This window comes from Rhineura floridana, chromosome 4, assembly GCF_030035675.1.
Source record: "Rhineura floridana isolate rRhiFlo1 chromosome 4, rRhiFlo1.hap2, whole genome shotgun sequence".
NCBI classification, from domain to species: Eukaryota; Metazoa; Chordata; class Lepidosauria; order Squamata; family Rhineuridae; genus Rhineura; species Rhineura floridana.
This window is the reverse complement of record NC_084483.1, coordinates 172600634-172617303: the sequence shown is the minus strand read 5'-3', so window position 1 is coordinate 172617303 and position 16670 is coordinate 172600634. Positions and strand designations below refer to the sequence as shown.

General features: G+C 42.0%; 1 protein-coding gene across 1 annotated transcript in view; it reads right to left on the bottom strand.

Annotated features, from left to right (window-relative positions):
• The window catches only part of LOC133384497 (spermatogenesis-associated protein 7 homolog), a 102068-nt gene that overhangs the window by 20544 nt on the left and 64854 nt on the right, over positions 1-16670 (bottom strand). The window contains exons 5-6 of the mRNA XM_061626443.1: positions 3695-3810; positions 12-481 (exon numbers count right to left, since the gene is read on the bottom strand). Coding sequence (XP_061482427.1) covers positions 12-481; positions 3695-3810 — 586 coding nt within the window. The remainder of the gene's footprint in view (positions 1-11; positions 482-3694; positions 3811-16670) is intronic.

Sequence of the window (16670 nt, the reverse complement as noted above, 5' to 3'; positions counted from 1 at the left end):
CAGTGTTCTACCTGTAAAACGTTCTTGGTCTTTTGTCTGATTGTTGATCAAGTGAGAGGCTTTTCTTTCCATGTGAAGCCTTATAATACCTGTATTTTGAAAGGAATGATTTGCTTGTTGTTTTTAAAAGTTTTGGGGTAAAAGGCTGCTTTGTTTCTGTAAACCATTGTGCATGTGTGTCCAGCAGATCTCCAGCAAAAGTTTTCTTCTGAGGGATTTTAATCTTCTGCCTGGTCTGTCTCAGAACTGGGAGGTGAGACTTGGTGAGAGGGAAAGGACACTGCCAGGCTTTACTTCTGCCATTCTTGTGAGTCTGAGATAAAGACCACCGGACAATATCTTTGATTGCCTCCTCCACACTCAAAACTGGGGACTGAATTCTTGAATGTGTCTTCTTGAAACATTGAGGAGAGTATTGCTCTCTTTTGTTCAAGGATGGCATCCACGCTCTTGAAGTGAAGTTCCAGCTGTTCTGGCAGCACTGCAGATAGGGGAAAACATTTAGAGTAGTATTCCCCAATCTAGTGCCCTCCAGATGTTTATTATTATTATTATTATTATTATTATTATTATTATTGATGATGATGATAATAATGATAACAACAAAATTTATATCCCGCCCTTCCTCCCTGTAGGAGCCCAATTTTGGACTATAGAAGTAGTAAATCACGCTTGGCTGGTGACCAACCAAGCCAAACAAGCTCACCAGACGTATGTAGCAGTCCCCCTGGAGATTCTTATTTAGTTAGTTATACTAAGTGATTTTCAGTTTTTAATTACAAACCTCACAACACGAAACAACAGACAACACCAATAGCATTCATACAAAAGCAAACATCGGAAGACAAATATCACAATGCAAAACGACAAGCAGCATCACTAATAGTCATTGAAAGCAAAACCGAAGGAGAGCAGCAAGGAGTCTTGGAGGGATGCTCGGATTGTTTCACTTCAGAAGAATACACAAGCCAGTTGCCAAGGTTATCAGGCAAAGGTTTCTGTGTATGTCTCCCATGAGATCCATGACATCCTCCTTTTGCTGTCCAACCAGGACTGGCCCAGTTCACATGTCATGGCAAACCACAGTGAATACTTTACTGTGAATATCCCAAGCTGAGCTGTTTACTCCTGCCAGCTTGCACTGAGGAAAAGCAAACATATAGCACAGGGCTGGTGGGTCACCCATTGTGTAGACCTCAAGAAAAGAAATACTTAAATACATGAAAGTAAACTCAACAACCCCTACTTTGCACTGATCTCTAAATTTTATTTGGCTGGAATTCACCCTTGTTACAAACTTCCGCTTATAGACCAGAGAGATAAATCCCTTCCAAACTGTTTTGTTTGCTTTTTTGCTATTATATTTTGTAACACTGACATTAGGCATAAAATCATAGAATCGTAGAGTTGGAAGGGGCCTATAAGGCCATGGAGTCCAATTCCCTGCTCAATGCAGGAATCCAACTTAAAGCATACTTGGCAGGTAGCTGTCCAGCTGCCTCTTGAATGCCTCCTGTGTTGGAGAGCATACCACCTACTTAGGTAATTATTCCCATTGTCGTTCTGCTCTAACAGTTAGGACGTTTATCCTGATGTTCAGCCGAAATCTGGATTTCTGTAACTTGAGTCCATTATTCCATGTCCTACACTCTGGGATGATCTAGAAAAGATCCTGACCCTCCTCTGTGTGACAACCTTTCAAGTACTTGAACAATGCTATCATCACCCCTCCTCTTCTCAAGGCTAAACATGCCCAGTTCTTTCAGTCTTTCCTCTTGGGCTTTGTTTCCAGTCCCCTGATCATCCTGATAGCCCTCCTCTGAACTTGTTCCAATTTGTTTGCATCCTTCTTGATGTCCAGAACTGGATGCAGTACTCAAAATGAGGCATAACTAGTGCCAAATAGAGGGAAACTATTGCTTCACATGATTTGGAAACTATACCTCTATTAATCCAGGCTAAAATAGCATTTGGTTTTTTTGCAGCCACATCACACTGTTGGCTGATATTATTTATTTATTTAATTACATTTTTAAACCGCCCTATAGCAACAAGCTCTCAGGGCGGTGTACAAAAGATAAAAACAGGTTAAAACACAAATAAACATGAAAACAATACAGTATAAAAATATATAAACAAAATTAAGACAAAGACAAATTAAAGTAGAATTTAAAATGCCTGGGCAAAGAGGTAGGTCTTTACCTGGCGCCAAAAAGATAACAAAGAAGGCGCCAGGCGTATCTCATCAGGGAGGGTGTTCCATAACTCGGGGGCCACCACCGAGAAGGCCCTAGCTCTAGTTATTACTCTCCGGGCCTCCATATGCGTTGGAACCCGGAGAAGGGCCTTCGACGTCAGGCGCAGTGAACGGGCTGGTACATAGCGGGAGAGGCGTTCCACCAGGTATTGCGGTCCAATGCCGTTAAGGGCTTTATAGGTAAGAACCAACACTTTGAATATTCAGCTTGTGATCAATAACAATCCCAAGGTCCTTCTCACATGTAGTATTGTTGAGCCAAGTATCCCTCATCTTATAACTACGCATTTGGTTTCTCTTTCCTAGGTGTAGAACGTGGCACTTATCCCTGTTAAATTTCATTCTGTTGTTTTCAGCTCAATGCTCCAGCCTATCGAGATCCCTTTGAATTTTGTTTCTGTCTTCCAGGGTATTAGCTATCCCTCTCAATTTTGTATCACCTATAAATTTGATAAGCACTCCATGCACCACCTCACCCAGTGAAGAGCACTGGGCCCAGGACTGAGCCCTGCAGTACTTTGCTCGTTACCTCTCTCCTGTTAGAGAAGAAAGCCTTGATAAGCATTCTTTGAGTATGTTTCTTTAGCCAGCTGTGGATCCACTTCTCTGCTGAACAAGCTGCCTTCCTTAAGTATGTGACATTGCTCCCTACTCCTTGCTTTTGTCCCCCCTCCTAGCAACTAAGCTGGTTTTTGCTATAATTAAACCTCTTATTACTATTACAACAGCATTAAGTCAGGGATTGCATATTCAGTATTTAATTTAAATTGTTTTCCCCGACACCATTTGTTTCGCCCACTCTGCAGTGAAACTAATCGGCACATGTCCCATGTGATTTGACATGTTCCTGTGAGCTGGAGTTGTTTTTGACATAAATATTGGTATGATGGCTTACGCTGTGCTCGGTATTACCTTCTGCTCATATTTTCATTATCCCACCCACTCACTTCATCCTGTTTTCTGTGCCTGACCTGGACATGACAAATCTGCTCCCACCTCGAAGAAGATGCAGCTTTTTCCAGTTTCTAAGTCACACATTGGTTTGCACACTTGCAAAGCAAATTTTATGTATGATCAAGTCCTCATCTATGTATACATGCTGCCCAGTGAAGTGGAAATGAGATGGTAAGGGTTCTGTTGGGCATCTGCCTCAAAATCTATCTTGGTGGCACCACTGAATATTTTTTCTTTCATGTAGGCTGCCAGCTTATTTTCAGTTATTTACATCCTCGACAGCTACAGCCTTACTTTCCCTTTTTTGGGGGGGTGGGGGGAAGCTGAGATTGTTCGCATTCTTAATAGGAGCAAAAATGCTAGCTACAAGTTGAACAAGCTTGGGACGGAGCCCCTGGGAAGCAAGCGTAACAGCAGCTCATGTTTCATTGAATTCAAAAGTAGGTTGCCTGCAGATTGCACAACAAATATTTGCTCACTTACTTTATTGGAAATGCTCCTGGAATGACCTGGAGGAGCAGCAGAAGGGATCTGGGCCATTTCTTTCTTGTGTTTCTCAACTGCTTTAATGAGCGCCTGTCTTTTCTGCTGGTCCTGGTCTGCATATAGGGAAACATGAAGGGCACACACAAAAGTAAATAGCTCTTCCGCATCTTCTTTTAGTGCGGAGTGAAATAAATAAATAAACAAACAAAATGTTGTGGATAGGAGAAGCTGAAGAAGGATAGGAGAAGCTGAACCGCCCAGAGAGCTTTGGCTATGGGGCGGTATATAAATAAATAAATAAATACATACATACATACATACATACATACATACATACATACATACATACATAAGAAGGAGCCATGGGTGCCTTGAAAAGAGGATTGAACAAATTCATAGAGGATAAGGCTGCCGTGAAGGCTAAGCTGCTCTGTGTCCACAGTTGGAGGCAGCATGCTTCCAAATCCCAGTTGGTGGCAACCGCAGGAGGGGAGAGTGCTCTTGCGCTCAGGTCCTGCTTGTGGGCGACCCATAGGCATCTGGTTGGCCACTGTGAGATACCTAGATGGGCCACTGGCTGGATCCAGCAGGGTTCTTCTCATGTTCTTATAAGCTTATAAGTCTATTTCTTGTCCGTGATACTTCTACATACAGAAACCAGGGAATTTGCTCCCATAAAATGCAGGAATGGCAACTAACTTGGATGGTTTTAAAAGAGATTAGCCTTCTGCTCTATGAATTTGTCTATCAATGGCTTCTAGCCGCGATGGCTCTGTGGTACCCCCACTGTCAGAGGCAGGATGCCTCTTAGTACTGCTGGAAGTCAGCAGACGTACATAGTGATTGCAACAAAGCAGTCAAAGGCCACTGGTAAAGGTGAGAAAGAAAAGTGAAAGTTTATTTACTACAACTGTACATAGCCATCCCTTTGCGTGACAGGTTAGGACGGCACATCCTCACAACATGCAGGAAGAACAAAGGAAAAATGTGGTCTGAGAACAAAGGAGGAAGAGAGGCTCAAAAAACAAATCACAAGAGAGTCACTGAGAGGAACACAAATGTTACTTTTTCTGTCTACCCACCCCCACCGGTTCACATAACTAACTACAAGCAATGCTGCCTCTCATTTCAACAAGTACCAGTTGCTGGGACTCAGCAGTGGGGAGAAAAAGCATTGCTGCGCTCAGGTCCTGCTTGTCAGCTTCTCATAGGCATCTGGTTGGCCACTGTGGGAACAGGATGCTGGACTAGATGGGCCTTTGGCCTGATCCAGCAAAGATCTTATGATATGCGTCTGCTATATGTATCATATAGATGCCCTGTTCTCTCTCTCCTAACACAAACTCTGCTAGGTCAAACCAAAAGCCTACCTAGTACATCTAATCTTCTCTAAGGCCTTTAAATTTTTTATGCTCCAAAGAATAATCTGCAGATCAGGGGACTACGGAAGAGAAGTAAAAATGAGGAAAACAAAAAAGGAACATAAACTGTGGCAAAAGAAATCTAAGCAGGCAATAAGCGATACAAAACATGAAGCTGAGGACCTTTCGTTTGATTCAGCAAAGCATTCCTTAGCTTCTTATGCTTATGTTCATATATTCCTTCCTGTTTCCATTTCTATTTGTGATCTTTTTTAAAAAGTCCAGACTAAAATTCACATTGAAATACCACAACTTATTTTGAGCATGTGTTTGGCTGTTGCAGCCGCAAATGGGCTCTATAGCTGCTTGGAGCATTGCTTCCCTTTTTATAAAAGAAAGATGAGGACAGTTTAAAGGACTACCTCATAGCACTGTACACATTTGAAAACAACATTGTGAATGTTCAGAGAAGCACAAAGTACGGATCCACACCCTAGTCCGAGAGGTGTGGATCAGGTCAGTTTGCTTCAAAGTATGGATTGAATGAAATTCCTTGTGTGTTTCTAGTCTAAATAAGTAGGAAGATAGTGTAATTTATTTTGCTATGGTAAAGAAATAACTTTTATCTGCTCTTCTGTTTAGCTAATAGCTACAGGTGTTTCCTCAGTGTGTACTTATGGCTGCCAGATACAAATTGTTTATTATTATTATTATTTATTTATTACATTTGTATTCCGCACCATAGCTGAAGCACTCTGGGTGGTTTACAACAATTAAAAACATTAAAAACTCCTGCCCCTTCATAAACTATGGCTTTTAGCAATATTTTATTGGATTTTGTTCTGGTCTTGGTAATCAGCACTGTACATTAGTATTTGACATCCCTACCCATTAGGAGAAGTCGTGTCTGGCAATACTGACTTAACAGAATTGATTGCCCAACATCACCACCACCACCGTGTTTTCCTTGTTCCTGTTCCCTGGCTATAAGTGACAACTGTCTTCTCAGTCACCATTACTACCTATCCAGGGCACTCTATAACCAATTGGCCAAACTCGGTACAAACAATGTGAGAAAACAATTTACTCTGAGCTATAAAATTACAGAATCAAAACTTCACATGCATCCCACTGAGACTTTTTACCAGCCCATTCTTCTGGGTCAGCCTTAATACTAGCTTGTGTTGGGTAGGAAGGGAGGGGAATACAGGTTGGCTCACATGTTAATGCAAACTGACCTCATTTGCACTTCCCAAAACTATATACAAACCAAAATGCAGCTCTCCTTTCAAATTTGCACAAATTCCGATTTTGCAATGCAGTTCTCCAACCAAAAAATGCAGTCAAAATGTATATATTACAGGGAAGTGTTCACAAATGCATATATTAGGGGAAGTTGTTTCTCTAACACACATAACATACAAAATGCAACGTTGCAAAAATGTGTATTTTAGGGAAAATTGCATACAAAAATGTGCACATTAGGAGAAATGCATATTAAAATGCTGGTGAATTTTCATGAGGACTTTTTAAAAAAAGAGTTTGGAAATTGATGCAGAAATGTGGGGAACTGAACTTAAGGATGGAAAAATGAGAAATGGAGAGGAACCAAACTGACAGATTCACCCATCCCTAGCGCTGGGATGCCTAAAGTGACAGCATATATTTTGCAACAGAGGCAGATGTGCCCCTCTCTTCCATGTTGGTCTTTCTACATGGGGAAAACAGCATAGGATTACAACATTGTTCCACAGACTTTGTGAATGAAGGGCCACAAGTTCTATAAAAGCCACTTCCCAACATTCTGTAACACATTCTAAACACTGTGTCACAGTAAAGTCCAGGAAAAGCAACAACCATCCAGGATGGGCTCGCAAACGTGAGCAGGCTTGATTATGAATGATTGGGATCAACCACTGGGGAAACAGAACATAAGAACATAAGAAGAGCCTGCTGGATCAGGCCAGTGGCCCATCTAGTCCAGCATCCTGTTCTCACAGTGGCCAACCAGGTGCCTGGGGGAAGCCCGCAAGCAGGACCCGAGTGCAAGAACACAGAACACAGAACAAGAACACAGAGTCTTAGAACCTTCAGAGGCCCGCTGTAAATTGTTTGCAAGGCACTTTGAAGGTAAAGTTGCTTGCCTCCGTAGCAGTCTTGATGCCCCATCCACATCTACTGTAGTCCCCAATGAGGTGTCCAGTGCAACGTCTGCTGCAACTTCTTGGGAACGTTTTCAGTTGATGCGGCCTGATGATGTAGACAAGGTGCTTGCGATGATGCAGCCAGCAATGTGTCCTCTCGACCCTTGCCCTTCTTGGCTTATTAAAGCTTGCCAAGGGGGGTTGACAGAGTGGATCCAGGGTGTGGTCAATGCATCATTGCAGGAAGGAGTGGTTCCAGCCACCCTGAAAGAGGTGGTGATTCAACTGCTTTTAAAAAAGCCCACCCTGGACCCATTGGTCTGCAACAATTGCCAACCAGTCACAAATACCCCCCTTTTAGGGATGGAGATTGAGAGGGTTGTGGTGCAGCAAATGCAAGTACTCTTGGATGAAACAGATTATCTTGACCCATTCCAGTCTGGGTTCAGGCTATGGGACTGAATCAGCCTTGGTCACCCTGATGGATGACCTTTATCGGGGGAAGGACAGGGGGAGTGCAACCCTGTTATTCTTACTTGATCTCTCAGCAGCTTTTGATACCATTGACCATGGTATCCTTCTGGACCGACTTGGTGAGATGGATATCAGAGGCACTGTTTTACAGTGGTTCCGATCCTATCTCCAAGGTTGTTTTCAGAGAATAGCATTGGGTGATTATCTTTCGGCCCCTTGGCAGTTGTGCTTTGGAGTGCCACAGTGTACCATCATCCCCCATGCTGTTTAACATCTATAACAAACCCTTGGGAGTGATCATCAGGAGATTTGGGGTGAGGTGTCAGCAGTATGCTAATGATACCCAGCTCTATTTCTCTGTAACTTCTGAATTGGGAGAGGCCGTTCAAGCCCTGGACCGCTGCCTGGACTCAGTGGTGGGCTGGATGAGGACCGATAAACTGAGAATGAATCCTAACAAGACGGAGGCACTGTGGGTTGCTGGTTCCCGAGTTCAGATAATTGGTCAGTTGCCTGCATTGGATGGGGCCATACTCCCTCTGAAAGAGCAGGTCCATAGTCTGGGGCTACTCCTGGATCCATCTTTGTCGCTAGAGGCCCTGGTGATCTCAGTAGCTAGGATTGCCTTTTACCAGCTTTGGCTGATAAGATGTGGCTGTTTCTCGACCGGGATAGTCTGACCACTGTTGTCCCCGCACTGGTAATCTCCAGGCTGGATTACTGTAATGCACTCTATGTGGGGCTGCCCTTGAGATTGATCTGGAAGCTGCAGCTGGTGCAAAATGTGGTGGTGAGACTGCTCACTGGGGCAGGGTATTACCAACATGTCACCCTGCTGCTGAAAGAATTGCAATGGGTGCCCATTCACTACTGGGCCAAGTTCAAGGTTCTAGTTTTGGTATACAAAGCCCTATACAGTTTGGGACCAGGATACTTGAAAGACTGTCTTATCCCTTATATACCCAGTCGATCATTGTGCTCTGCAGGTGAGGGTCTCCTGCAGATACCATCTTATCAGGAGGTCCATTCTGTACAAGATAGGAAACAGACCTTTAATATGGCGGCACTTACCCTGTGGAATTCCCCTCCCCTTAAATATTAGACAGGCGCCATCTCTTATCTTTTCAGCACCTATTGAATACCTTCCTCTTTCAACAAGCTTTTGAAGTTGAGACCTTATCCCAGTCTGCGTCTGTGTTGGAATTGTTTTTTAAGATGTTTTTAAACCTTTTTTTAAAAATGTTTTTAAACTTTTTTTTAAAGATGTCTTGAAAGCTCTTTTAAAAAATGTTTTTAAAGATGTTTTGTTTTAATGTATTTTAAAGTCTGTTAAGTGTTTTTAGTGCCCTGGGCTCCTGCTGGGAGGGAGGAGAGGATATAAATAAAATAATAAATAAATAAATAAATAAGTTACCAAGGGTTGAGGTTTAGCCCCAGTACTGCTACCGTGAGTTTAACTCTTTAAATGATTCCATAGAAATGAAAAGCCACAGCTGCACTTGTAGAACACAGAAAAATTGGCTGTCCACCCCAACAGAGATTTCTATATTTATTTATTAAACTTGTGATGATGCATGATGCTATTGCTTGATGGGGTTATATAGACATCCTACATGTGGCTTCACCACCACCAGACCAACAGATGACATTGTTAGCCACAAAAAGATACAATCTTGTAAGAGAGTAACAGAGCTATAGGAAAGAGAGAAATAGAGTGACTTGCAAAATGTCACACTGTTTGTCAGCGGCTAGCTTATCTGGTGCATTTATGAATGCTATGGAGAGTTATGGCATGTAAAATCATGAATGGATTAGCTTTTTCAAATAGCTATTTGCTTACTCTTCAAAAACATTGAGTGGCACCTGCGGAAATTTAAATGCAGCATGATTTGCAGTACTGTTAGCAGTCTTTAAGAAGGACAGAGCCCATTTTCAGCAAGAGCTTTTGCAATATAGGCTGGTGGGAAAACAGCCAAGTCATTAAACTGCAAAAGATTGATACATAGCAAAAGATTGCTATGGAGCAAACTGACCGAATTGACTATATAACCCTTTTGCACTCTGAGCAGCATTTAGTACTGTTTCCACTAGGAGCATGTTGAACCCTTCATCTGTATACACTTGAAATTCTGATCATTTAACCTTAGCATAAGTTTATTTCAGTTGGTCATAGCTACAGCTTTTTCATTAATCTACCCAAAGCCAAATCACTATGTTTTTTTTAAAAAAAACCCCTCTCACCAGCATCACATGCCCAAACAACAAAATAGTAAAATGATTAGAATCAGAAACCTTTTTAAAACTGCTTGGTAATTTTTTTTATTAGTAAATGTGTATCCCATGATCAAATACAACTATTTGGAGCTGGGGGAACTATCTACAAAAGTTTATCATGCATCAAGACTGGGAGAGGCAGCAAAAGAGCAACACAGGAGGACAAGGTCATTGGCTACATTAGGGTATAAGGTAGGGTTAAAATGTCTGGCCCTTGGGGCAAGTGAGTCTTGGCTAGCATAGACTGGCTACATGCGATTTAAAGTGCATAAATATTACTAGGGATGAGTGAGGATTGCTTTTCAGCTTGCAAATATCAATTTTGGGCAGCTGAAACCCCATCTGAAAAACTATTGATTCCTACACGTCCACAGCTGTGTAAAGGCATTGTTTTGCTCCCTGTTGCTACTGTTTCAATTGTCATTGAGTTATTTTAATCAATCAGAGATCACATGCTGGATATGATGTCATCACAATACTACACAGCCATCAAGTTGGCTATTAGTTGATGTCACTAAGGGCAAATGAAACCCATTTAGAATGAGAGCAATGCTTCCTATATTAGTCACAGAAGCAAATCCTAGCCAATTGGGGATCATGCTTAACTAAAATGACCCCAGGAGAAAGCCTTTTTGATGGTGATGAAGAATTGCAGCTACCCTTTTAAATCCCTAAATATTATGACCAAAGCTAAGTGAGACCGTTGGGTTAACTGGCCTATTTGGCATTCTCTGTTCGTTTGCAACATTCTATTTCTCTAAAATATTGAATGATACTGAAATGAAATTTAGAATGCATGTTTAGATACAGTACAAACACTTTCCATTTACAAGAGGGAGATAGTGTTAAAAAGTACATTGCATTGCAAAATCATCCTTGAGCACTGGGATATCATCATGAAATTTAGTGCACATGTTTGGGATCAGTTTGATCCCCCAAACCCATTTTTTAAGACTGCGGAGAAAATATATATATATATATATTGCTTTTTCTGCTCTGCTCTGCTCTGCTCTCCTCTGCTCTCCTCTGCTCTCCTCTGCTCTCCTCTGCTCTCCTCTCTTCTCTTCTCTTCTCTTCTCTTCTCTTCTCTTCTTATCATCCCCTTTTCCTTTTGTGCATGTCTTTTAGATTGTAAGCCTGCAGGCAGGGATTGTCTTGTTTTAATTTATTATATTAAGCCACTCTGGGAGCCTTTTTTTTCCCCAATAATTTTTATTCAAATTTTCATAAAACATACAAAACAAAATCATAAAACATTCAAAGACAAAAAACAAAACAAAACAAAAATAATTAGACAAAAAAAAATTGACTTCCCATTTGTCACAGATCAAATCAGTTATGGGTCTACAATATATAACAATCCTGTCTCTTAAATCATATTATAAAATCACTTTCCTCCAGTAGTTATCTTAATTAATCATCAAATCTCATAAACATTACTTTATTCTTTCCACAAAAAGTCAAAGAGAGGTTTCAGTTCTTTAAGAAATATATCTATCAATTTTTCTCCAAATAAACATGTCGATTAATCCATCTCGTTAATAATTATAATAATCTTATTGTCATAACCATCATGACGTCACATAGTGTGATGTGTCATAACCATAGTCCAAATAAACATTTTGATTAATCCATCTCATCAAAATCTGTTAGGTTCAATAATTTCAATAGCCATTATTCCATTATCCCTATTAGTTCCATCTTCCATCTCCAATAGTCCTGTTAAGTCCAGTAATTTCAGTGTCCAATCTTCCATTATCAGTATTCCATAATAATCTTGCTGTCGTAGCCATAGTCATATAATAAGAGTCTGATGGGAATTTCCTCTATCCCAAATATTTTCTTGCCATCCATTCTGAATAAGTTGCTGAAATACTGTTGTAAAGTCATATCTCTGTTCTTCTTTTTTACAAAATGCACTGGCTCATCTCTTGAGAGTTTTTCCATTGTCACATGGCTGCAGTTAATTCCATAGATTTTCTCTATATCAAACTCCATCACGTCATTCCAGTCCGAAAGATTATCCAAGCCATTGATAACTTTATCTCTAATATCTTCATTAATTTCTTCAGAGATAACGTTAAATTCCAAACAGTAGATTTTATTTCTAAAATCCATAAACTCCAGATCTTTTTCCAATTCCACATTTGTTCCAATCTCCAGGGCTTGTATCTTCCCTTTATTTTTTCTTTTCTCATCTTTGATCTCATTCTCCTCTCTCACAGGATCCCCTATTTCTTTAAGCTCCTGCGTCATTTTGCTCAATTCAATTTTCAGCTCCTTACTACCCTGTCGCAGGGTTTGTTTCGTTATCTCAATCTCATCCATTATTTTCTGAAACATAGTTACTTCCAGATTCTCAGCCACTTTCTTGATTGCCATTTTTAAAACCACAAAAACAAAGCAAAACAAAAATAAAGAAGAACCACTTCTTATTTCAGCAACAATTGGGTTAATATTCCAGGCTTGATGACATCACAGTATAAACAGAGCAACCTGCCTTATCTCTCTATGTTCAAGAATGCAAAACAAATTTAGTTCCCAGCATCAAAACAGTTAGTGGCGTCGTGAAGAAGCAGATTCGTCAAAATAAAATAGACCAAAAAGAGAATAGTCCCAGACAATATAATATTCTTCGGAATAGAAATCAGGAATAGAAATCCCTCTTCTGTTTATATCTTTAGAATGCACTTCCAGGACAGCTTTTTGCGACAGAAACAGAGATAAGCTGTTAATTTCGTGAATAACAGAGAAGAGTTATAGCTCACCCAGAAGTTGTCCAAAGCCGATCAATCTGACAAATCTCCTTTTGCTGCAACAATTTAAACCAAGTAAAAAAAATAATAGAAAGAAGGGTGCTTGCCTGTTAGTCCGTTCTCTCTTTAAAGAAAAGATAAACGTATCGCTTAAACAGATAGAGCTTGTTCGGAAGTCCGTCCGGCATTGTTGGCTGGACCTTATCTCATAAATTAATGAAATCCAGTCCTCCCAACAAAAACAGGCTTTTGAGGTTGATCTCTACGTTTCTCCCTGCCCGGGAGAAATTTCATCAGTCAAAAAAAAAAATGTTCTGACTGATTTATATCTGAATAAGCTTCTTTTGAGGCGGGAGCCCGTCCCAAAAGCAGGCACAAGCGAAGTCACCCTTCCCGGAAGTCCTACTCTGGGAGCCTTTTTTGCAGGGCAATGGTCAGGGCAGTAGTGGTTGCTGGGGCAGTGAAGACAGGGCAGGGTTGCACAGCTGGCTTCCAGATGGCAATCATCGCTACAACTTACCAAGAAGGGAGAAGGGGAGAAGCGAGGCATAAGGACATAACATGGAGCCAACCCAGTGCTCCTGCTGCACCACCACACCTGCACCGGACTGTTCTCCTTGCACCTCACCCTTCCCTGTCTTGGATATTGTTGGCCTCCAATTCCCATCAGTCCTGGGCAGCATGGCCAACAGTATGAGACAATGGGAGTTCAGTAACATCTGGAGGGCCATAGGTTCCCTAACTTTTAGAAAGGAATGGATGAATCTGTGAATTTCACTTTTTCATTTTTCCAATCATAAATCCAGTTCTCCACATTTCTGCAGCAATTTTCAGATTTTTTAAAATCCTCATGAAGATTTGTCAGCATTTTAGTACAAATATACACATTTTTGCCATTTCCCCTAACAATGCATTACTGTATGTTATTTTCTCTAATATATGCATTTTAATGCCACTTTATCCTAATAAATGCATTTTTGTACACATTACCTGGCTGGAGACCTGCATCACAAAATGTGGAGAAGAGTGAATTTTGAAGGATAGCTGTGTTTGGTTTGCATATTGTTTAAGAAAATGCAAATTTGTTAAGTTTACATTTAAATGCAAACTGAATCAAATTTCTCCCCCATCCCTACTTAGAGTGTCCCCACGGTTGCATTTTGCAGAAGAAGACTGTTAGTGATTGGAAGCCAGTCTGCCATTATTTGTCTTCTAACTGAAGAATCACTGATAAGCTTCTGAGGAATCCCAAGCTACCCCAGAACACAGACTGAACTGAACATGGAGAAGAAGCAGAGGAGAGCCCTAATGGATAAACCAAAGGCCTATCTAATCCAGCATCCTGTTTCCTACAGTGGCCAATCAGATGTCACTTGGGAAGTACACAAGCAAGACATGAGGGCAATAGCTGTTGTGTTCATGGCAACTGGTTTCCAGTGGCCTGCTAATAGTCTTTGAGGGCCTTCTACTCCATGAATTTGTCTGACTCCCTTTTAAAGCTACCCAAGCTAGTGACCATCACCACATCTTATGTTAGCAAATTCCATAGGTTAACTATGGATGATGCACAGGAATTGTTCCTCTTGTCTGTCCTGACCGTCTCACCGAACAGCTTCATTGTATGACTCCAGGCTCCAGTATTATGAGAGAGGGGGAAAAAACCCTTTTCATCACTTTTTCCACATCATGCAGGATTGCCAGAAGGTAAATAGCAGCAGCAGCAGCAGTGTGGGGGTGGAGAAGGTGAAGCCATCCCTTGAATAGTTATTTGAATGGCTAAACAAATTAATTCTCCCAAAATGCTATGCAATTTCATTAGCTTTGATTAATGGTGAGTAATAACTCTACATACAAAACAGTACTGTTTACTTGATGGATTGATGTAAGATTGGTATGTATCATTCATATAGGCTGAAATTCTTCCATGGCAATTTCACATTCATTTGTTCATCTAACGAAGTAGGAGATAAATAAAGGGCAGGATCCAGTTAAAATTAAACATGCCTTGAATTCAATGGGAGGATTGAGCTCATGCTTAAAGCTCTCTTCCTGAAATCAATAGGATTAACCATAGCCAACAACATGTGGGGTGGTACCACTCACCTGACCTCTGGTCAGTTGCATTATTTCTGCTTACCAGGAGGTGAAGGGAAAGGGGCAAGGAACTGGAGAAATTGGTGTGGTAGAAACGCACTGGCAGGCACACTGAATTGGCTCCACTGCTGCAGATGCACCACACTAACCTAGCAGCCACCTCACACCTCCCCCTCTATCTGCTGGTAAGCAGCACCAATGCAACCAACTGGAGGTCAGGTGAACAAAGACTCCTCGCCATGCAGTCTGGCCACTGAGGACTAAGAAATGCTTAACTTTGGCTGGCTTGGCAGTGATGGGCTGAATGTGGGCCAAGAAACTGAAACTGAATGCTGAAAAGACAGATGTGTTATGTGTTCCAAGTTCTCAAGTCCAGGAGATGCGAAGATGGCCTGTTCTGGATATGGTTGCACTGGAAGGAACAGGTTCATAGCTTGGGGAGTATATTGTCACTGGAGGGTCAGGTGTCCTTGGTGGCTAGGAGTGCCTATTTCCAGCTCAGGCTGGTTCGCCAGCTACAGTCTCTTTTGGACAGAGATGACTTGGCAACAGTACTCCATGCTCTGGTAACTTCCAGACTGGATTATTGCAATGCTCTCTATGTGGACTTACCCTTGAAGATGAGTCGGAAACTTAAAGTGGTCCAAAATGCAGTGGCCAGATTACTGGCTGCTTTCAGAACTCATATAACCCGTTCTAAAACAGTTGCATTGGTTTGTCAGTCTGTTTCTGGGCCCAATTCAAGGTGCTCACATTAGCGTTTAAAGCCCTAAACAATGAAGGCCACAAATATCCAAGAGACCATCTCCTTCCCTACAGATCCTCTCAGGTTTTAAGATCAGCAGAGGTGGCCTTCTTGGTAGTTCTGCCACCCTCAGAAAGTCGGGTGATGGTGGCCCAGGAGAGAGCTCTCTTCTTCTTGGGCTCCTGCTCTGCATGTGGGCACCTTGCAGGACCAGGCCCCAGGTACTCAGCCAGCTGTGCCTGATACTGTTCCATCTGTCCCTTCTTTGGAGGGGATATATAAGCCGGCTGGCTGAGGGGGCTTGGGAGATCCAGTGCCTGCAAGGGGAAGAGGACCATCACCGCCCAGGAAGGGAGAGCCATCTGCCTGCTTGTGCTGCTGCTGCTGCTGCTTGGCTAACATCTCTGCTCTCTTCTTCTTGGGCTCCTGCTCTGCATGTGGGCACCTTGCAGGACCAGGCCCCAGGTACTCAGCCAGCTGTGCCTGATACTGTTCCATCTGTCCCTTCTTTGGAGGGGATATATAAGCCAGCTGGCTGAGGGTGCTTGGGAGATCCAGTGCCTGCTTGGGAGACCCACTATCTTGGCCAAGTCGGCCGCTGCAGTCCCATCTAATTGAGTGTTGAACGTTTAAACGCCTGTTGTTATTGTTTAATTGTGGACTGTGTTTAGTGTGTTAGTGTGAAGGAGTTTGAGTCTTTATTTGAATGTATTAGTTTGAATCTTTGTGTAGTTAATTTGTGGATTGTGTTTTGTGTGAATGAGACTGAGTGAGTGTATGAGTATGTGAGTGTGAATTTATGTGTATTTTACTATGTGCCTGGGAGAGAGGACTTTGCTCCGAGCGGGGGTCTTTTGGGGGCCCCAATTAATGTAGTGACGGGTAATGGGAGGTATGGTGTTGTGAGGAGAACATGCCAGATAAGGGGAACTCGTCCCAGACAAGTTGTGTCTGTACCTTGTTCGGGTCCTCCTCACATCCGCAGGACTGTTGGTTGTCCTATCAGCCAGCTCTCGGATCTCCAAGTGTTGCTCCTAAACGCCAGGTCGGTACATAATAAAATCTCCCTCGTCCACGATTTAATTGTCGATGAGAGTGCCGACCTGGCATGTATAACTGAGACCT